Source organism: Tenrec ecaudatus, chromosome 6 (assembly GCF_050624435.1).
Source record: "Tenrec ecaudatus isolate mTenEca1 chromosome 6, mTenEca1.hap1, whole genome shotgun sequence".
Classification (NCBI taxonomy): domain Eukaryota; kingdom Metazoa; phylum Chordata; class Mammalia; order Afrosoricida; family Tenrecidae; genus Tenrec; species Tenrec ecaudatus.
The window spans coordinates 110,525,498-110,548,021 of record NC_134535.1 but is presented as its reverse complement, the minus strand read 5'-3'; the positions used below and the strand labels follow the sequence as shown (position 1 = coordinate 110,548,021).

General features: G+C 38.4%; 1 protein-coding gene across 3 annotated transcripts in view; it reads left to right on the top strand.

Annotated features, from left to right (window-relative positions):
• The window catches only part of SLCO1C1 (solute carrier organic anion transporter family member 1C1), a 61,577-nt gene extending 45,931 nt beyond the window's left edge, over positions 1-15,646 (top strand). For 2 of the 3 annotated variants that reach the window (XM_075553064.1, XM_075553063.1), the window contains 3 exons: positions 3,650-3,714; positions 13,793-13,910; positions 15,424-15,646. In XM_075553064.1, the coding sequence (XP_075409179.1) occupies positions 3,650-3,714; positions 13,793-13,910; positions 15,424-15,646 (406 nt within the window). Of the gene's footprint in view, positions 1-3,649; positions 3,715-13,792; positions 14,012-15,421 lie in introns of all 3 variants that reach the window. The other variant, XM_075553062.1, reaches the window with a different exon arrangement.
• The last annotated feature ends 6,878 nt before the right edge of the window (positions 15,647-22,524 follow it).

Below are 22,524 nucleotides of genomic sequence, written 5' to 3'. Positions count from 1 at the left end.
GAACCGTGATTCAAATTCTGTTCTGTGAAATCATCTTGATTCCTTGTAAAGTGGTCCACGTTTTTCTATCACTTGTGTTTTCTACTTTAGGTTTTGGTGTAAAAAAATCTGCTTAAAAAGAGTTTTAAGATATTTGGCTAGCTGCTAATCTAGAAAATGACCTTGGTGACCACACCATTGTAGCCAATGCATTTATTAGACTACTTTCTAAAGCTGGTGGTATAGTAGTAAGTACGATACGCAAAATGTGTTTGGGATTGAATGTAGCTTCACTAGATTTATACAGGTAATACAACTTATAAGATACTTTAAGAGCTCGTCTAATACCACAATGTTTTACATTTGTTATTTGTATAAGTAGGCAATTATCTGTAGGCATTTCATGACTGTTGACATAATTGAGGATTCTGATTCCTGAATAGCATGTCAATGATCACAGTTTTTTAATGAAACCCTAAAAGAATTACAAAACTATATAACCATTGCATATTTAAAAATTAATAATTCATCATTTTAATCACAAATTTAAATAATAGTTACTGTGTAATTCCTAGAGTATTGTAAATACTCATGTTTAAAAAGTATAATAATTAAGAGCATCTTTTAGATGTATTCCATGGTGTCTTCAAAATCACCCAATAAGCCTTAGCTGCATAGTGGTTAGCATTGAGTATGCTAACTGAAAGGTCGGTAGTTCAAAACCGCCAGCCAAATCATAGGATAAAAGCAAGGCTAACTACGCCCATAAGCAAGTTACAGTCTTGGAACCCCAGAGGGGATTTTACCCTGTCCTACAGGGTCGCTATGAGTCCAAATTGACTCAATGGTAGTGAGTTTGATTTTTTTTTGCTTTGCTTTAATTGTCCATACTTTTCCTTCAATTTTTCCCAATATATTTGTTTTATATTCTCCTTAAGGAGGTATTATGTATTTTACTTTGAAAAGTTTTAGAAATTATGCTAGATATAAAACAAGGTTAATACTATGGAAAACAAAAATATGAACACTAAATAAGTACAATTTCTATTTGTAAAAACTTATGTGAAAAAATAATTTTTGGTCAAATATGTAACAACTTTCCTGTCTTCACGAATGTCCTTACAGAATATAGTTTATGCTTAAACATTTTAATTGATCATCTTATTATACATTCCTATAAATAACATATAAAAATTCAACTTTTAGAACATAATATGACCAAGATTCTCTTTGATTATTTTTTCTGATTAAATTAAATTTTCAAATATTATTATTAAACAATCATTCAAAATAGCCTAAATTATTACTCATAAGAGGTAAAATTTGCTGGAAATCAAGCTTTTATGAGATTCAATGAGTGATTCTTAAATTAATTCCTATAGTAACCATTAGTGAGATTAACAAAGAATAGTGCATTCTCTTCTAATTTCCATATTTTATACTACAAAATTTACTTCACAAATGAAAAAGAACAAATAATTTCCAAATCTGTTGTTCTCAAAAGGGAGTGTGGATAACTGAGGTGTTTGTTTGGACAAATGACAGCACAGGTTTAGAAAGAGCAGAAAACGTGGTCCTAAGGTTTCCAAACAGTGTTATTCTTCCCAGGCAGACATTTCTTCAACTTGACAGGTAGCCACCTGGGCCAAGTAGAGAATCGGACTTCTACTGTACCCACCTCCCATAGTGGCACTTCCCTACTGTTCATTTTTTAAGTTTTCTTTACATATTATTTATATATTGTACAGTTCAACAGTTCAATCCTATTAAAAAGAGTTGTACAATCATCACCACAAACAAGTTTAGAACATTTTCTTCTTTTTTGTACTCATTGTTTTCAGTTCCCAACTTTAAAATGGGTCAAAAGAGAGAGCAAATGATAAGCTAGTACATCTTAGCCTAACTACATCTACCATAATTGACTTTACAATGCTTTTTGGTGGATAACAATCCTGTTCAGCTATTCATATCTCTCTACTTTGGTCTGAGGGGATTCACTGGCTTAATCCATGTGTGGACCCTATAAATGGATTTGGAGATTCTATTGTCATCTACTGGCTGCTACTGAAAACCAGGTGTTCACAATTTAAGTTCTGATACCATTACCTCCTTCATATGTGAATTCAATTGCCTACGATCCTTGGATCACACAGGCAGCTGATATGCTTCTTCCATGGGAATTTAGTTGATGACTGCTTGTTGGAAGACAAACCTTTAAGAACTCGTATACTATTCCTTCTGATAGCCTGGCACCATCTGATGTCTTCACCACACATTCCTAAAGCACCCACACTACCAGTCTTACCAAAGTGTTGGTGCTTGATGTCAGATAAATGCCTTTGGGTTGAATGAGAAAAGTTGTCGTTTTTTCCCCTTGTAAGGCAGCGATGAACTGTTATAGCACAAATTGTGTACTTACTTACACTCTGTAACAATTATATATCAACATAATTATTAGTATTTTTATTCATATGCCAATCAGTTATATTTATACAACTGCATTAATTTTGCTTTTATTATTTTAGTTACGCTCACACTTAGCTAATAAAATCAGTCCCCTGTTATCCCGTCCTAATACTTCATAGGCCACAATAATTATTTAGGTCAATTGAGTCCTGGGCTTTTCAACTAAAACTCTCCCAAATTTGGGATAGGTTATTAATTATTTTTGTCACTTCAGTTTTTTTCAATTTCTTCTTACTTTTCTTGTTTTATTTTATTTTGCTAAGTACCTATGATTTTACTCTACCTGAAATCATTTAAATATGCCCTGTAATCTGGCAATTATCTTCTAGAAATATTCACTGTATAAACTCTTTGAAGCATCACACATAATTTGTGTTGTTAGATGCAGTGGAATATTTCACTTCTAGAAATATCCACTCTATAAACTCTCTGAAGTGTCACACATAATTTGTGTTGTTGGGTGCAGTTTAGTTGACTCCAAGTCATAGCAATCCTTTGCACAATAAAATGAAACACTGCTTGGAGCCAGGCCACCCTTGCGATTGTTATGTTTGAACCCCTTGCTGTAGCCGTTGTGTAAATCCATCTCATTGATGGTCTTTCAAGTCCTTGCTCACTCTCCACCATGCATGACAGTCTTTCCCAGGAACTGGGGTCTCCTGATGGCATAGCCAAGGTCCAAAGTGTGTGAGATGAAGTTTCACCATCCTCACTTGGAAGGAGCATTCCAGATGGCCTTCTTATAAGACAGATTTACCTTTTTCTTCTGGAAATCTATAGACTTCCAATATTCTACATCACTGTTATAATTCCAATGCCTCAGTTCCTCTTTGGTCTTCTTTACTCATTGCTTAGCGTTCATAGGCATACATGGAGATTAAACATATTACATCTTAGGTCAGGGGCACTGCAATCCTCAAGAGTGACATTTTTGCTCTTTAACAGTTTGAAGAGGTCTTGGCAGCAGCCTTCCCCGGTGCAGCACATCATTTGGAGCATGGCTTTAAACCCGCTGTCCATAAAAGCCTCGCAACCTTCGAGTCACAGTCAGCTCAACAGCAGTGTTTTTTATGCTTTGGGTTTTTAATGCCTAATACGTGATTGACTTGTCCATATATGCTATTGAGAACTAATATAACTTCATGTGTGTTGCTTGTTTTAACTGATTATATATAAATATTTTATAATAATGTTTTGGTTTTAGGTGCATTAAGCCACAACTCAAGTCTTTTGCCCTGGGCATCTACACCCTAGCAGTGAGAGTCCTTGGTAAATATAATCCAAGCTGTAATTCACAGTAGCTATTAGAAGTGTATTTCAAATGCCTTTCTAAATAACTTTGCATAATTACCATTTATAATTAATTGAGCAGTTGGTTAAGTCTTTTTATCCCTCCCTCCTTTTCAACTTCTTTTCTTCCTCCCTCCCTCCCTTTGCTCTCTCCCTCCTTCTCTCCCTCCCTTTCTCCTGCTTTAAATCTCTCATTCTTTTCACCAAAAATGAGTGTCAATACTTATTTTCAATACTTTCCTGAGTTATAATAAAGTAACTTGATAAGAGTAATGGCAATTTTTGTTTCATAATCTTGCTTCGTCTATGATTAGGCTATTGTCAATAGGCCATTGCTGTTAGGAAAGGACCCTCTGAAATGAAAGTAGGAAAAAAATGCTTATGACAATTTCCAGTTATTTAAATGGAAGAAATGATTTCCAACTATGTTTAATGTGCTTCTTAAGGATCTGCCATTAAATAGAAAGCTAAGATTATTCAAGTAATTGAAGCAATATGGTTTTAAGTTGGTGATTTTTTCAATATAATTGATATATTTCTTTTGACTGTGAGGTGTTTATAATATGTATTAGTCAAAAGTCACAGAAAACCTGAGTGTATGAGACAGATAACTATGTCCTTAAGGAATTTATATTCTAAAAGAGAAAATGAAATAGTTGTGTATGATCCTCTGCCATTTGGCAGGGCGGGGTGGTGGCGGGGGTGGTAGATAAAAATCTCTCTGGGATTAAAAGCAAACTCATAGCTTTAAACATTTGAAAGGAAGTTTGACTTGCATACATCCTGACATAAATGTGTACAGAAAGTATACAGGTTCAATCTAATCCTGATGAAATTGTAGAAGTAACAAAATGGAAGTTTATGCCATATGGTATAGAGGTGATCTAAAAGAAATATGAGTTATTGACCTTGAACTATATTCCTGAACAGTATTGGCCAGTCAGGAATTGGCCTCAATATCTACATCTCTTTGGGTATTTTTAGATAGGTGTGTTAGTCTGGGTACTTTAGAGAAACAAAGCCACAGAAACCCATGTATAAGAGAGAGTTTTGTATTAAGGTTAAGTGCCTGTCAAGAAAACATCCTAACCCAGTGCTGCCCAAGCCCACAAGTCCAACATTAGCCCATATGTCCAACACCAATCCACAAAGTTCTCCATCTCACAAAACACACGCAATGATGCCGACTATAGGAGGAAAGCTGAGTCAGTGAACTTGTAAGCATCTCAACCCTGGCAGGGGTCTCCATACGGCTGCTTCAGGACCCAGGGCTGCATTGGAGCAGGTCCATTAGGCTTCTCCTTGGGGATGTCTTACAGGAAGTCTTGCCAGCTGAAGCAGGGAATTGGCTAATGCAGCTGCACCCTGGTCCGACCATCAAGAGACCTGAGACCAAAGAACTCAAAAGGCGAGGCTTACAGAGCCATTTATCCCTCCACCCTTGTCTTAACCCTCCATGTATTTATCGACCAGGCTGGCACAATAAACTAACTATCACAGTAGGCTATAGTGTAAACAGAGGTTCAAGCAACAGAAATTATTCATAAAATTGATTCTGTCAGAAATATATATGTTTGAAAATATAAAAACTACCATAAGCCAGACCAATAAAAAGTTGGTAAGCTGGGGGACAGGTTAGAATTTATATAATAGGCAAGGGACTAAGACCCCTATTATATAAACAATAAACTCAAAGATCTCATTGCCATCAGTCTATTCTAACACCTGGCTAGTAAGTAGGGCATGTAGACAGCAACTGCCCCTGTGGGTTTCGGAGGGTGGAACGCTGTCCTGGAACCAAAGGCTCCAGCTTTCTCCCTCAGAGGAGCTGGTGGTTGCCCATGGCTAACTCAGTGAGCACCAATAGTCCTTGCACCCACTTCATCACCAGATCGAGACAGCGCCTCTTACGGAGAAGCAATTAGCTAGAAACCCATTAGAAACATACACAAAATATATGAATAGCCATTTGGTAGAAAAATAAAAGCAAATATCTCCAAATATGGGATATGATCCCCTAATTCACAAACAAAGGACAAATTATGTTAAGAGCCCATTGATTGTATATCAGATTGGCAAATTATCAAACTTTATTCATAATGTACGGAAAAACAGATGTTTTTGCACATTACTCTTGGTAAAATGGTGCCATTGCTGCAGAGTTATTTGGCAATTGCTATCAAAATTACGTGTCCATTTACTTTTTCATCCAGCAATCCAACTTCTAAAAATTGACACCAAAAATCTACTAGACAGATCATGAAATAATTCTAGTTATTATGTGTAAGTCGTAGAGTCCTGGCATTATTTATTGTAATGGCAAAGGACTAGAAGCAGTCTCAATGTCCAATAATATGACTCTTATTGATTACACTATGACAAGCCCACATATAGTATGCTATGCAACATTAGGCAGGAAGGAGAAAAATCTCTCATTTAGCAAGTTCATTCCAGGATACAGTATTAAATGAAAGGAAGCAAACTATTAGCAATATCCAAAGTATGTCATTAAAAATAATGACAGGATGCCTGTCCTCCTGTAACTTCACAAGGAGCAAGTGGAATCAGGGTCAACAGCTGACAGTTGATTCCTATACGTTGGGAGTCAAACATATCTCTTCTCCCTAACTGTTTTCACCAATTCTAATGACAGCTCTGCCTGGCTGGGTTTCCCTCTCTGGGTTTCCTCTGGGTTTGGTCATTTGTTGCATAGACCATATTCATGATTATGGGATTGATTGGGGAAGTGATCGATTGCAATTCATGGTCCCAAATGCCCCAGGACACCTCAGCTGTGACTGCAGGCAGGTCTCTTAGTCAGCTCCTCGGTCCCTCTGCAAATGTTACAAAGCTATTTGGCGCCACCATTAAGTACTCCGAGGCACCCACTCCTCCAGGACGCGCATGCGTGCAAGTACTCAACCCTCCGGCTCCTTGGGTTGGCCACCCCGTGTAATCACCACGCTCCTAGAAACAGGAAGCTCACTGCTCTTGTTCCCCTCTCCTCTTTTTGTGGCCCCCAGGACTCGGTTGTTGCTTCTTGCTATCTTGTGCCATCTCTGTTTGTTTTTTAATTAACTAATTTATTTTAATCGTTTTATTGGGGGCTCATACAACTCTTATCAAAATCCATCCGTCCATCCAGTGTGTCAAGCACATGTATCCATTGGTTGCCATCCTCATTCTCAACATTTTCTTTCTACTTGAACCCTTGGTATCAGCTTCTCATTTATTCCCTCCCTTATGAACCCTTGATAATTTATAAATTTCTATTATTTTTTCATATCTTACACTGACCAATGTCTCTGTGTGTCTCTTGAATGTAAGAGGCTCTCAGCCAGGAACCCCAGGTCCCAACTCTTCCTGGTCGGAGTGAGTTCTCACTTTCTACCTCTGGGATGGATCATTTCAAGTCATGTCAAATCATGGAATGGGTGTTCCATATAAGTTATTTGTATGGTTCCCTCACACACAAAGGGCCATGCACTGTATTTGCATTTTTAGCAAGCTGTCTTTATTTGTGTAGTTCCCACTGCCCCCGCCCCAAACATTTAGTTGTAATTACAAAAGTGTGACTAGAAAGGCCATGTAAAAGCTACCCATAGTATGTCAAGTGCCTTTTACATAATAAGTGTGGAAAAGTGAAAATATTATAAACACCCAAAAGTGTTTGCTGTTATTTTAAAAGAAACATTGAAAGCATAAACTAGTAACTAATAAAAAATTAATTGTCTATAGTGGGAAAAGAGAAGAGAAAGGATAAGATGTAATTGAAACTCTGGAAAGTAATTTGTTATACAATTTTTAATTTGAAAGTATGTAAACTTCTTATAATTTTAATTTAACAGGAACAAAAAATTCTTTTTAAAAAACTGTTTTGATAGTCTTATCATACTGGTATTGTTATGTTGAAATAGTTGTATCTTTTAATGAATTAAGTAAGGCCTTTTTAATATCTGAAATGAATATTTTCAGCATAATGGAAAAATGATAATAGTCTAAGATAAAACAAATCAGTACAAATCAATCCTTGAATTTGAATTTAGAGCAATGATAGAAATTCACTGTACATTGGTACAGATAGCAACTGGAAATACAGGGAATCCAGGACAGATGACTCCTTCAGGACCAGTGGTGAGAGTGGCGATGCCTGGAGGGTGGAAGGAATGTGGGGTAGAAAGGGGGAACCGACTACAAGAATCTACGTATAGCCTCCTCCCTGGGGGATGGACAGCAGAGAAGAGGGAGGGGAGAGATGTCAGACAGAGTAACATATGACAAAATAATAATAATTTATGAATTATGAAGGGCTCATGAGGAAGGGGGAGTGGGGAGGGAGGGAGGGGGAAAATGAGCAGCTGATATTAAGGGCTCAAGTGGAAGGCAAATGTTTTGAGAATGATGATGGCAACAAACGTACATATGTGCTTGACACAATGGATGGATGTATGGATTGTGATAAGAATTGTACACGCCACCAATAAAATGATTTTTAAAAAGAAATATAGGGTCATGTTTAGTGCTCACATGACAAACTTGAGGAGATTAACCTAAAGTAAGAAAATTGAGAAACAAAATAAATTAAAATAATTTTATATATTAAAATAAAAATTGAATATGAATATGGAAAGTGAAGCATAAATTTTAAATATGTTGGATATTGAAATAAATCAAATATATAAAGTTATGAGTTCACAAGGTACTTAACAAATTTAAGGAATATTGGACCACGAACTCATTTTGCTTAAAAGAAATAAAGGGGATACACAGTAAATAAAGGTAAAATTCTTAGTCATTCCAATAGAAGGAAGTATAGACTCTTTTAAAAATTCTATGGAGGGAGTTATTGTTTTATTATTTTGAGGGAAGCTGCAATCACATGTTGCACTCTGCATTTAGCTACCATGTATTTGTGAGCTCAGCAATCCCCTCTCTTTTGTTATTTGTGTATGTGATATTTTAGAGGCCAAGACAATTGTTTTGCAAAATATTTCACCATTTTGATTTGTCTGTTGTTTTGCGTGTGTTTATATGAGGGGTTTCTAAAAGTTCCTTGAAACGTTCCATCTGACATCTTGAACAATTCCATTATCTTTTAAGTCAAGAGCTATTTGACATTCCCTCATAGCCAGATGAGATATTTGGGGCAAGGATACTACACGGGTGATGTGTGCTGTGTGCTCCTCAGTACATCAGATCAGGGAGCACAGAGCTTGCTTGGGGCCAGTGGCGTCCATCAGCTTTCTAGTATTGTAAAATATAATTTTGTAGTTCCTGAGTAATCTGTAATATGATCCTTTGAGATGATGTGAATATTTTGTTTCTCTCCAAAATCCTTCACCTAATGTTTTATTGATGATTCTTGATTGAAGCAGTTACAACATGAGTTACCTTTAAACAGACCCGTTTAAATATAAAATATTTAAAAATAATTTCTATTTGTTATTAAAGAGGAACGCTTTGTACCTAAAACTTATAGGTATCATAAGTATCTTAGACATTTTTCATGCAATGAGAATATTTTATTATTTTGAGCATACAAAGCAATTCTCTAACAGAGGCGGCATATGTAAGACAATTTTTTAATGATTTAAAGCTCAAAGGCCAAAAAAGGTCCAGGCAGTTGATGTAACTGAGGGAAGTAGACAGGGAAGAAGCAGTAACAAGCAGGAAAGTGAGCGCCTTGTCTGCCAGGAGGGAAAGGAGTGCAGGAGGCCGGTTAAGGCAGCTGCTATTCAGTTCTAGCCAACTGTGACCAAAGGCTGCCAGCTATCAGAGCTTTTAAGAGCATCCAGAAATCTGGGGTTTTATGTGAAATCTCCTGGGTTTGAAATATTGGCTATGAATTTTTTAAAATCCTGGGTAGACCAAATGACAAATGTTAACAGACCCCCAGTATGACACACACTGCATAAACTTGAGTTATGAGCAGATAGCACGCTGCAATGTATTTTGGTGAAAAGGGCAAGAATTTGTGGAAGTGACTAATTGATCTTGCTAAAGACCAGGCTTTCTCTGACCCTTCACAATGATGTACAGGGTAGCGGTTTATGAGACGTGAAGGAGTCTGTCTTACACAAATTCAAGGTGAGAAGTCACTTGATGGAGCTGTGCTGAAATTTGTATATAAGAGATATTTGTGTTCCCCGAAGAGGGACTGAATTTTCAAGAAGCAATTATTGAGAATATACTAGGGTCTCTAGCACAGGGAGGGAGCCATGGTAAATACTCCCTGGAACTTAGAGCTTAGCAGGAGAGACAGGCTGTAAACAAGCCTTTTCAGAAGTGCAAGTGCTACGGAATGTAGAGCAGAGGAAATGAATGATGTTCAAGATGTCAGACGTAACTCTCACTGAAGGAATAACATTTCATCTGAAGTTCAAAGGACAAGTTGTTATTAAGAGGAAGAAAGAGAAAAAGTAATGTATTTCCATTTTTTTTAAATGTACCTCCAGACTTTCAAGCACATATAAGGTCTTTCAGGGGCAGGGACTGTAAGTTACTGCTGGTGAAACAATATGGGTAGAGACACTGAGGAAGGGGATACAAGATAAATATATAACTTTTGTCATTAAACTGTACATGTAAACATTGTCAAGAGACTGCACATTTTGTTGTGTACATTTTCACTACAAAAAGGAAAGATAGTTTAAAGAAAATTATAGCAAATGTACAAGAAGAAGCATATTCTAAACCCTGAAAGAAATCCACTCAAGATGGTGTCTGAAATATAGAGAAAAGAATATTTCTCACAATGAAGCTGGAAAGACAGTCAGGACCAGTAGATAGCAGCACTATTTCAGAAAAAAATGTCTTGAGAAATCATCTACTTAAACAAATGACCTCAATAGTGAATAAGAGTCCCAGACACATAGTGGGTACATGTTGGGCTGCTAACTGCAAGGCCAGCATTTCTGAACCACCTGTTGCCTGTAGGAGAAAGATGAACTTTCTACTCCCAGTAAGGGCCACGGTCTCGGAACCCCACAGGGACAGTTCTACCCTGCCCGGTAAGGTCACGATGAGTCAAACTAGACTCAATGGCAGTGAGGTTTTAGGGAGGGGGTGGGGGGTTTGCCCTGCCAGATGACATGTCCAACATTCATGAGACAAAAATCTCACCATCTTTGCTTCTAAGGAGCATTCTGGTCGTGTTTTTTCCAGACAGATGTGTAATTCTTCTGGAAATCCATAGTACAGATCCTAGTCTACACCAACACATTGGTCCAAGAGCGACAGTGCTTTTTTGGTCTGCCAGACTTAGTTTGCAGCTTTGCACACATAGTAAGTGATTGAAAATATCATAGCTTGGGTCAGGCATGCCTTAGTATTCCAAATGGCATCTTTTCTTTTTAAAACTTAAAATAGCTCTTTTTTAAAAAGTTTATTTTTTTATTAATCATTTTATCGGGGGGGCTCTTTCAAATCTTATAACAATCTACCATTCAATTGTACTAAGCACACTTGTACATATGTTGCCATCAATATTTCCAAACCATTTTCTTTCTACTTGAGCCCTTGATATCAGTTCTTTTACCCCCTCCCTCTCTCACCCTGCCAACCTCTTGAATCCTTGATCAAATAAATATTATTGTTGTTTTATATCTTATACTGTCAGCTGTCTCTCTTCACCCATATTTCTGTTATTCCTTCCCCTAGGGGGTGGGCTATATATCTAGCCTTGTGATAGGGCTCCCCTTTCTCCTCCCCACCCCCTGCCCCACCATCACCCTACCTTCATGATATTGCTACACCCACTACTGTTCCTGAGGTGTTTATCTGTCCTGAACACCATGTGTTGAGAGCTCTTATCTGTACCCATGTGTGTGTACTCTGGTCTAGCCAGATTTGTAAGGTAGAACTGGGTCATGGTAGTGGTGGGGGGGGGCTTTCAGGAACTAGAGGAGTGATGTGTGTTTCATCGGTGCTATAGTGCACCCTTGTTGAATCATTCCTTCCTTGTAACCCTTCTGTGGTGACGTGTACAATTGTCTACAGATGGGCTTTGAGTCTCCACTTCAACTCTCCTCTTTCCCATCAATATAATTGTTTGTTTTGGATCTTTTGATACTTGATACCTTATTCCATCAACATGATCACACAGGCTGGTGTGCTTCTTCCACATGGATTTTCTTGCTTTCCTGCTAGATGGCTGCTTGCTTAACTTCAAGCCTTTAGGACCCCAGACTCTATCTTTTGATAGCCAGGAACCATCCATTATCTTTACCATATTTGCTTATGCACCCATTTTTTCTTCAGTTATCATGTCAGGAAGGTGAGTGTCAAAGAGTGCCAGGTTATTAGAACAAAGTGTTCTTGTGTTTGGGCCTTGATTAGAGGCCCAAAGTCTGTCTTCTATCTTAATACTTAACATATAAATATATGTACACTGGGTTATATCCCTTTCATTATAAATTAATATATTTACATATATACATGCCTATAGTTATACCTCTGTAAATAGCTGTTGCCACCTACTTCTTTCATCTATTTCCTTTCACCTTCTACCTGTCCCACTATTGTGCTCACCCTCCATTCAGCTCTCAGTAATTCCTCTTGGATACATTGCAATTGATCAAACCCCACCAGGCATTATATGCCCTCCTCGCCATCAATTTTAGGTTTCTTATTCCCTTATCCCTGAGTTTGTTGGCTCCCTGCCCCCCTCCCCACTCCTCCTCTCCCATGTCCCCACAGGACCAACCAGTCCCATTGCTTTCTCTTTGGGATTGTTTGTCTTGCCTATCTTATATAAATAGACATAGGGAGAAAGAAAGAAAGAAAGAAAGAAAGAAAGAAAGAAAGAAAGAAAGAAAGAAAGAAAGAAAGAAAGAAAGAAAGAAAGAAAGAAACCCAATGGATAGTTTGGATAGCTCCTGGTCTGTCTTCTGACCCTTTGAGTGTTCTCCAATCGGGTCTGATGAGGTGCCAAGTCTTGTACCCCACCCTCCCACCCCCACCGAGTCAGAAGTCTATTTTGAGGATTTCTTTGGGAATTGGTTTCTTTGCTCCCTTTGCTGCAATGTTGCAGTCCCTTCTTGTTTCACCCAGCTGTGCATGGGGCAGGCAAGGCACAGATTACATACAATATCTCCAGTACTATCCCCTGTAGCTCTCTGGGTCAGTGAGGGATCATTGAGGCCCTATGGTCCTCTATGGGCATTGGCTGCTCCAAGCATGGATATCATCCCTGGGGCTTGGTGAGTAAAGATGAGTCTCTCTCTCTCTCTCTCTCTCTCTCTCTCTCTCTCTCTTCCTTTTAGTTTGCACCTATATGTGCTCTGGTCAGAACCGCCACTCTCCCTGGTCTGTATCTTCAGTCCTGTCTTTCCTCTCTGTGAGTTCACTGCTCCAGGCCAGTATGTTGCCCTCGAGACTTGGTGCTCAGGGATGGGGTCTGGTCCCGCTCTCTCATTCCTGTGGAGACATAAACAATACCCTCCCTGTGGGTGTGTTAGTGCCCTGCTCCCCCATCACCCTGAAAGAGCTCTTGTGTAGCAGAGGCTCCCAGTGCCAGATGATGTTTGGTTTCTGGAAGGCCGCTTCCATGGGCATGTATTCTGAATACAAGTAAAATCAAATCTTTAACAACTTCATTCTTATCTCATGTTGTAGTATAATCCACATTTGAGGCTATTGTCTTTCATTTTTATAAGTAAATGCTATTCATCTATTATGCAAAGTGTAGTGACCTGGGAGCAGATTAAACATGATGGTAGTCATGGAGAGGGCGGGAGGATTCTTGGGAAGATGACTTCCAAAGCTGTAACTTTAGCAACTGGTGACTAGTGATGGAGGGACCGATCCGTGGAGGAAGACAATGACCTTACATTTGAAGAAGCATTATCCTGGAGAGAAACAAATGGTGGTTTTCCATGAGATTGGAATTTAAGAGAATAGATGATGGATAGAGATTTTGAAGGTGTCCATAACTAATTGTTGCCATTTTTGTTTCCCAAACACTAATTATTTGATTATAACAACATGGGTCCAGTAATCTGCATTAAAAGACTACTCGAAAGATGTGTCATTCTAGTAACAATGATTTCTCTCACAGCAGGAATTCCAGCCCCCATATATTTTGGAGTTTTCATTGACACCTCATGCCTCAAATGGGGTTTAAAACGCTGTGGAAGCAGAGGATCCTGTAGGTTATACGATTCAAACACTTTCAGGTACCGTGTCAAACATGTCCCCGCTCCCTCAGCGCTATACTATCCCAGTCTTTCACAATGCTGCTCACACGCTTCTTTTTCCTGTGGCTCCATCGCTTGTAATAAATAAAACAGCCTAATCCAATAGAAGGGTCAGCTTTATCGGATGCTATATTATATGGTTATTTGGCTAGCACTTTGATTCAACCCCCCCACACACACACATCCATACACTTTACTGCCATTTTTAATATGTAATCATCAAACGAAAATGACCTAAAATTCCAGAAGAGAGTAGAATTTTAAAAGTTTATCCACACAAATGCATAAGTAATTTCCCAAAACTCAGAAGCATTTAAATTCAGGTCACACTTTTGGTTTAATTCTCTTCTTTTTCAAACGGAGCCAAACTGTACCATTGACGTCAGATGTAATCCCCCTGGGCAAGAGTTGGATTTGGCTCTAACTCTGTCTGGATTTTATTGCCAAACTGATGTTCAATTATTCCAGTACTTGAAATGCATGAGAGTAAAAGGTTCCGTGTGTGTGTGTGTGTGTGTGTGTGTGTGTGTGTGTGTGAGTAGGGGTGGTGGGGCACGTCTTTTCACTATGGAATCATTCAGTTCAATTCATCAAATATTTAGAGTCCTTATTGATGAAAACTTCAATGACTTAAAGTAAGGATTTTTCTTTTTAGACTGATAAGCTGATTATTTTTGAGAGGAATAAATTTGGTGTTGATTCGTGTAAGTTGGATGTGAATTGAAAAGATGATCTCAAGTAAGATTGAGTATTTTAGCAGGGTCTGATGTTATGTGAGAAATTTATTTTAGTCTTTGAAGGAGACCTGATCTGGAAGTATAATTTCTGGTTTATTCACATTTGCTAAGACTGCATTCAAATCAATATAAAGACAGTATAACTCAATTGGAGGCTAAGAATATGTTTGCAGGGGGAACTAGAATGAATCTTTCACCCTGTCCTTCTGTGATTAAGTGCTTCTGAGAGATTGTATAACTGAAGGCTTCTCGTGGAAGGGATGCATTTTAATGTCGGGTTCATTACGTCATTCTGGCCTCCTGAGAGCACTGATTCCACTTAGCATCACTTCATTGCACTTTTTCTTCTGAAGTGAATCTGGTCAAAGTCTGAAGGAGGGAGGGTAACCACATTGTTCTTCATTGGAACCTGAACACTTTGCAGAGCAAAAACTGCACTATGAAAAATTACATGGGGAAAGAGTAGCATAAACCAAGGCTGTCCCAGATGAATAGGAGTATGTTCTCTTTATCTAAGCGAACAATTTAGCAGAAGATGAAAATGATTAGGTAGTTAGTATTCATTTAAAATGTTGGCACTACTAAGATATTGCTTCATATTAACGAATGTTCTCCAATTGTCTGTGCTCAAAGTAAAATCTTTTGTACCTGGTGACTCTTCATTTTTAAAGAAAATGACCAAGATATTATGACCTTTCATTTCTATCTGGGGAGTTTTTATAATTATGATTGAGATTTTTCCTCTCTTCTTTTAGACACATATATCTGGGACTAACTGTGTTGCTGGGAACCGTGTCCATCTTCTTAAGTATTGCACTGCTTTTTGTTTTGAAGAAGAAGTGTGTTACAAAATATCAAAACCTTATGACCATGAGAGAAAGAGCAGCCATTGCCACAAGAATTGGGAAGGAAATTTGTACTACAAATGACCATTTACTGCATCCTAACTACTGCCCAGGCAGGGAAACACAACTTTAGAAAAATGGGGACTTCAACCATGTTTTCTAATCTCTGGAAATTCTGCCAGCGAGTGTTAATCAGATGAATTTACTCTTCGTTCAAAAACTCTCCAGGTTGTTTTTGATCCTAGGTGTATACTACATAGAAAACCTGATAATAGATGAAATTCAGCATTACAGAAGATACATGGTACAGAAGATACATGGTACAGAAGATGAAAATGTTAATAGCAAATGTACAAATCCTTCATATTTCTTACTCATGTTTATTTTGACCTTGAGTCCATCGATATATTAGCTGTATTACTAATAGAACAATTTTCCTCGCTGCCTAGTGGGCATGCTTAACATAATTTCTAAATAGGGTTACTTGCCTAAGTTAAGGTAATGCTGCTAGAAAATTAAGTGACATCTTGACTTCATGTAAGTGTCACTGTGATGATGATTATGGAGAGACTCAGAACATGTAAAGGAAGATTGAATTTTAAGTTTCTTTGTTTTGAAATACAGTATTTTCTCTGAGAAGTATATAGGGTCAAATGACCTTCGGGGATTAGAATTGTGGATTATAGGCTTTCTACTGTTTAATTGCTTGTGCTAGATGTGTGACATTATGAGTGACTATGAATATAAAGTAATAAACTTAATCTTAACATTCTGGCATTGCTGTCCTATAAATTCAATTAATAAAAAATGTTATCAAATATAATTGGAAGCATGTTTATTGTATATCAACAGCTCCCTACTTCTGTAGATGATATGTTCCTAAAACCATGCTTGTAAAGTTGAATTTCAAAAGTCTACATACAGTAGACTTAACTATGATAATGGAAACAGAGAGTCACAAGTAAGACTGGGTGTGGTTCCTCCTAGGACTCTACCAACCATCCATCACAGGGCCAGTGGGACTTTTAGAAAAGAGTTTTTCATTGCTACAGCCTCTCAGAGAGCTCTCTGTTTCTCTGGAATTGAAAATGTCAACTCGGGGATTTCTGCTTCCCTAATGTGCTGGCATTCTTTAAACTAGGCTAGATTGCTCAGCTGTCTACCATGTCCCATTGTCAATTCTATAATACAATACTTTTTCCTTCCTTTGGCACTACTGCACAAGAAAGAGAGACAAGGTAGAGGATGGCTATCCTTGGAAGAGAACCTCTGGAGTTAGCTCTGTCTCACCATCCAATCCTGTCTGCCCTGTGAATGCAGCACACCAACCCAGGGGGAAAGGCGGGAAGGGCAAGTTGACTTAGGAAAGAGGCACAGAAATCATTCCTGCATGCATATGCCTTACAAATGCACAGGGAAGGACAATGGCTTGACTGAAGTGATTTTCTTGTCAGAAGGAAGGTGCTTCCATCATTTGATCTTTACAGTATCCTTGATATTAAAATCCCCAGTGTACATATTACAAAATGGAGACAAGGAAGGGCTACTCAAATTGGTTGAAGACAATGGTAAAACCCAAATCTAAATATAAAATTGTCTTTTAAAAATATTTCTAGTTCTTAAATACTTCCTTTCCCCCACTATCATGATCCCAATTCTACCTCACAAATCTGGCCAGACCAGAGGATGTAAATTGGTACAGATATCAACAGGAAACACAGGGAATCCAGGACAGATGACTCCTCCAGGACCAGTGGTTAGAGTGGAGATGCCTGGAGGGTGAAGGGAACATGGAATAGAAAGGGGGAATTTATTACAAGAATCTACATATAACCTCCCCCCCGGGGGATGGACAGCAGAGAAGAGGTCAGGGGGAGATGTTGGACAGTGTAACATATTACAAAATAATAACAATTTGTGAATTATGAAGGTTTCATGAGGTAGGGGGAGTGGGGAGGAAGGGGGAAACAAGCAGCTGATATTAAAGGCTCAAGTGGAAGGCAAATGTTTTGAGAATGATGATGACAACAAATGTGCTTAACACCATGAATGGATGGATGGATAGTTATAAGAATTGTATGAGCCCCCAATAAAATGATTTTAAGAAAAGAAAAAGAAAAAAAGAGCTACATTTGTGTAATCCCCAAGGAGAAATTCTACTCTCTCCTATGTGTAAGGTGATTTTAGGTCAGAGGTTTTGGTATATTTTTGTTCTGGGGTAAAAATACTGAATGTTGCAGAAAGCATCAAAATAAGATGGAAGGAATATATGCCATGTCCCTCAAAAGAAAAGCAAAATCACTGCCATTAAGCTGATGCTGACTCATAGTGACCCTATAGGACAGGGTAGAATTTCCCTGGGTAATTATTAATCTAGTTACTGACTCTATAGATTTACCTATCCTTGATTTCATAAACTGAAAAAACATACAAAATAAAATCAAGAAACAAATAACAACAACAAAAGCCTAACAACAATGTCAAAATAAACTGAGAAAACCCTGAAGAAAGCAAAGCATAAAATATTAAAAACTGAAAAGCAAGCATAAAATATTAAAAACTGGAACGAAGTCAAAATAGACCAAGCGAGAGAGAAAATGGCAAGGTGGTACATTTTAACACAACTGCCTCTGCCATAATTGGCTTTACAATGCTCTCTCTCTGAGAACAGTGTGATGCACATCTGTGCACTATGGTCAGAGGCTCAATTCCTTGTGGGCTGCTGCAAATGAATTTTGACTTTCCACTGTCCTACATAGCCTTCTGCAAACCGGGTGTTCAGCATTTAAGTGTTCAAAACAAACCTTTAGGATACCAGGCATCATTCTTTCTGATAGCAGGACACTACCTGATTTCTTCAGCACAATTTTTTATAGGGCTATGTCAGAAGAACTAATTGTTATAAGGAGTATTGTAGTTTCTTAAATCAGCTACAGGTTAGTGTAAGGTAAATTCTCATGATATTTCCTCTTGCCTCATGTGGATATGAAAATCGGACAACGAATAAGGTAGATCAGGGGAGAGTTGATGCATTTGAATTATGATGTTATGAAGAATACTTAAAGCACCTTGGACTTCCAAAAGAATAAACAAATCTGTCTTGCAGGAATTGCAGCCATAATGTTTCTAAAAAGTAGGAGTGGCAAGACTTTATCTCATATGCTTTGAACATGTTATCAGTTTGTGGGAAATGACATTAGGCTTGATAAAGACTACAATGCACAGAGAGTATCATAGGACCAGCCCCACCATGAGACACGGCATCCCTCATTGACCCATAGCACTGGGGCACAGTGTGGGAATGGTGTCCAATCCAACCCCACCACACCGTGGCGAAACTCTAACAGCATGCAGTAGAGCAGCAAGGGGAACAAAGCAATGAAGTCCCCAGGGAATACAAAAAACAGACTTTGGGGCCCCATCAGACTCAACCAGAAACACTCCTAAAGATCAACAAACATACCTGCAACTATTTATAGCCTTTTCTTTTTTTGTCGATGTTTTTGTTGTTGTTGTTTTGTTTTGCTCTGTATTGTTTATTGTGCTTATTTTTTGTCTTTGGGTGTCTATTTAGCTAGATAAGATAAGCTGTTAAAACAATCCAGAGGAGAAACAATGAGACCAACAGTTCCAGGGAGACATGGGAGAAGGGGAGGTGGGGGAAAGGAAGTGGGTGTTAACAAACTCTGGGACAAGGGAACAACAAGTGATCTAAATTGATGGCAAGGAGAGTGATGGATGCCTGGTAGGGCTTCATCAAGGACAATGTAACCGAGAGGAATTACTGAAACCCAAATGAAGGCCGAAAATAATAGTGGGAAAAGAGGAAATTAAAAGGAAATAGAAGAAAGAACTAGGAGGCAAAGGGAATTTATAGTGGTCTAAATGCAGGTATATATATAGTGGTCTAAATGCAGATATATATATAGATATAGATAGATGATAGATAGATAGATAGATATTTATAGGTTAAGTATTAATGTAGCAGATGGACATTGGGTCTCTACTCAAGTACTCCCTCAATGCATGAACACTTTGTTCTAATAACCTGGCATTCTGTGATGCTCACCTTCCCTACACTATTGCTGAAGACAAAATGGGTGCATAAGCAAAAGTGGTTTAAAAAAAAGCTGATGGTGCCCAGCTATCAAAAGATATACCATCTCGGGTCTTAAAGGCTTTAAGATAAACAAGCGGCCACCTAGCTGAGAAGCAACCAAGTCCACATGGAGGAAGCACACCAGCCTGTGTGATCATGAGGTGTTGATGGGGTCAATTATCAGCCATCTATGACCCAGGACAAAATCATACCACTGTAAATGGGAGAAGGGGTATAGAGTGAAGAACCAAAGCCCATCTGTAGACAATTGGACATCCTCTTACAAGAGGGTCACAAGGAAGAGACAAGCCAGTCTGTGTGCAGTATAGCACTAATGAAACAAAACTTTCCTCTAGTTCTTTAATGTTTCCTCTTCCCCACTGTCATGACCTCAGTTCTACCTTATAAATCCTGGTAGACCAGATCATGTACACAGGTACAAATAAGAGTTGGAAACACAGGGAACCCAGGAGAATTAAACCCCTCAGGACCAATAATGAGAGTAGGGATACCAGGAGGGGAAGGGGAATATGGGGAGGGAGAAAGAGGGAGCCAATCACAATGATCTACATATAACTCCCTCCCAGGGTTACAGACAACAGAAAAGTGAGTGAAGGGAGACACTGGTCAGTGTAAGACATGAAAAAATAATAATTTATGAATCATCAAGGGTTCATGAGAGAGGAAGGGAGGGAATAGGGAGGGGGGAAATGAGGAGCTGATAAAAAGGGCTCAAGTAGAAAAAACGTGTTTTGAAAATGATGATGGCCAACATATGTACCAATGTGCTTGACACAATGGATGGATGTATGGATTGTGATAAATGCTATACGGGCCCCAATAAAATGATTTTTTTAAAAGAAGAGTGCCTGTTAATGAAAGATTTCAGTGTGGTAGATGGACACTGTGGCTTAGTCATGGGCTCAAACATAACATAATTGTGAGGATCTTGCAGGGTAGGGCAGTGTTTCACTGTGCTGTAGACAGGATTTCTGTAAGTCATTGCCAATTTCATGGAACCTAATAAAATGAGCTGTTTCTTATTTATATTTTAATGGTCTTTCTTAATGAAAGTTTATTTTTCTTAATGGTTTTTCGATTGATTCTTTAGCAGTAACATTACCAGGTGAGTATCGGGAATCTGAGCAGAGGAGATGACCTGTTAAAGGAGATGACACCAAACGACTGTCATAAATTTTATGTGCTATATTTCAGCAGAATGGTTTCATATGAAAGAATATCTCTGTAGTTAGAATGAAAAAAGCCTTTTTCATAAATCCATTCAGAATTACTTTACAGGGCCTTTGTCACCACATGAGTGGGTCAGCATATTGTGAGGTACCTTTGGCCGAGATTGCTACTTACCTAGTAAATAAAAAGTCTGGGACCATTGTGGAATGGAGCCATGAAAATAAAGTGTATTCCAGAAGGATGTAGGGTCCTTCAAACTTTTTAAACCGGGGGCTAGTTCCTTGTCCCTCAGAGACGTTGGAGGGCCGGACTACGAAAAGAATTCTTACGCACACTGCATATATCTTATTTTGAAGTAAAAAAATACAAATGGGGCAAAATGGATAAATGTCCTTGGTGGGCCGCATGTGGCCCGCGGGCCATAGTTTGAGGATGCCTGAATCGAGGGTATTAGCAGTTAGATTGGTATTGGGTTGCTGTAGTTTCAAATTACTATAATTATAGGATTTCAGCCTACAGTGTGATCTACAATTCAATGTAAAGAAAGCCAATGCTGCACTAGCAAGTAATAGCATATTAAACAGAAAAACTGAATATGTCTGTGTCCCAGTATATGCCTTAGAGTGTCTCTTAATATTATCATAGTGTATGATCATCAAGTTGGTGCCACGCCATGAGGACCCGAAAGGATCACCACCCATCCTGTGCCAGCCATCCTGACCATTGTTCTTCTGCTTGCGCCCATTGTTGCGGCAATTGTGTCAATCCATTTTATTGGGGGCTTTCCTTTTTGTCACTGCCCCTCTATTTTACTGAGCATCAGTAGTGGGATTCAGATGGTCCTCAGGACCAATCCCTACATTTTTGTTGAGTTCAGTGAACATAGCTGTTAAAATGGCACTTGGAATCAGGATTCTCTCTAAGGTGGGGGGCTGGGCAATAGAGAATGTGGGAATCACAAATTTACATTTCTTAGTCTTTTATAACATTCATCTGCACAACAGCATATTCTAAGTGTCCATAATAATGTTCATTTAGTCCATTGGCACAGAAAACTTAGAACTATGCTTGTAGTAGTTATTTATTCATTTAATAAAATTTGCTATACTTTTGACAATATATTACATTTTTATTCCCTTGCATTTGTAACTTCAGTAAACACAGACCATAAACAAAGAGAAAAAGTGCCAATCAGAATAACATGTTGTAATTCATTTCAGTTTTATGTTACACCCCAGATTCTCATGCTATATCAAGTGAATTATACAATTCTTCAACGTGTTCAAAAGGCAAGAATATTGTCAAAACTTGCTGTTAAGTTGAGCAGAAGCAGAAAGGGGTTTTTCAAAGATGAACTTAATTTGTTCAGAGAAGTGAAGTCACCTGTTTCTCCTCTATCAACTATGACTACTCTCGAATTGGCCTACCTCTAGAGCAGTGGTTCTCAACCTCGAATCAGGTGACCCCTGTGAAAGGGTCATTTGACCCCCCCAAAGGGGTTGTGACCCACAGGTTGAGAACCACTGCTCTAAAGGTATGGGCTCCTCCTCCAATAGTGAAAAGATGGTTAAAGATATCTCAAACGGCTGATGGTGCTTGCATAAAAGGGAAGAGTATTGTTAGTGAGGGTGCCAATCAAGAAGCAACATGGAAATAGCCTGGACAACAAATTTATTTTTTTAGATATTACTTCATTTTTTATTAATATTTTAAAACTCATA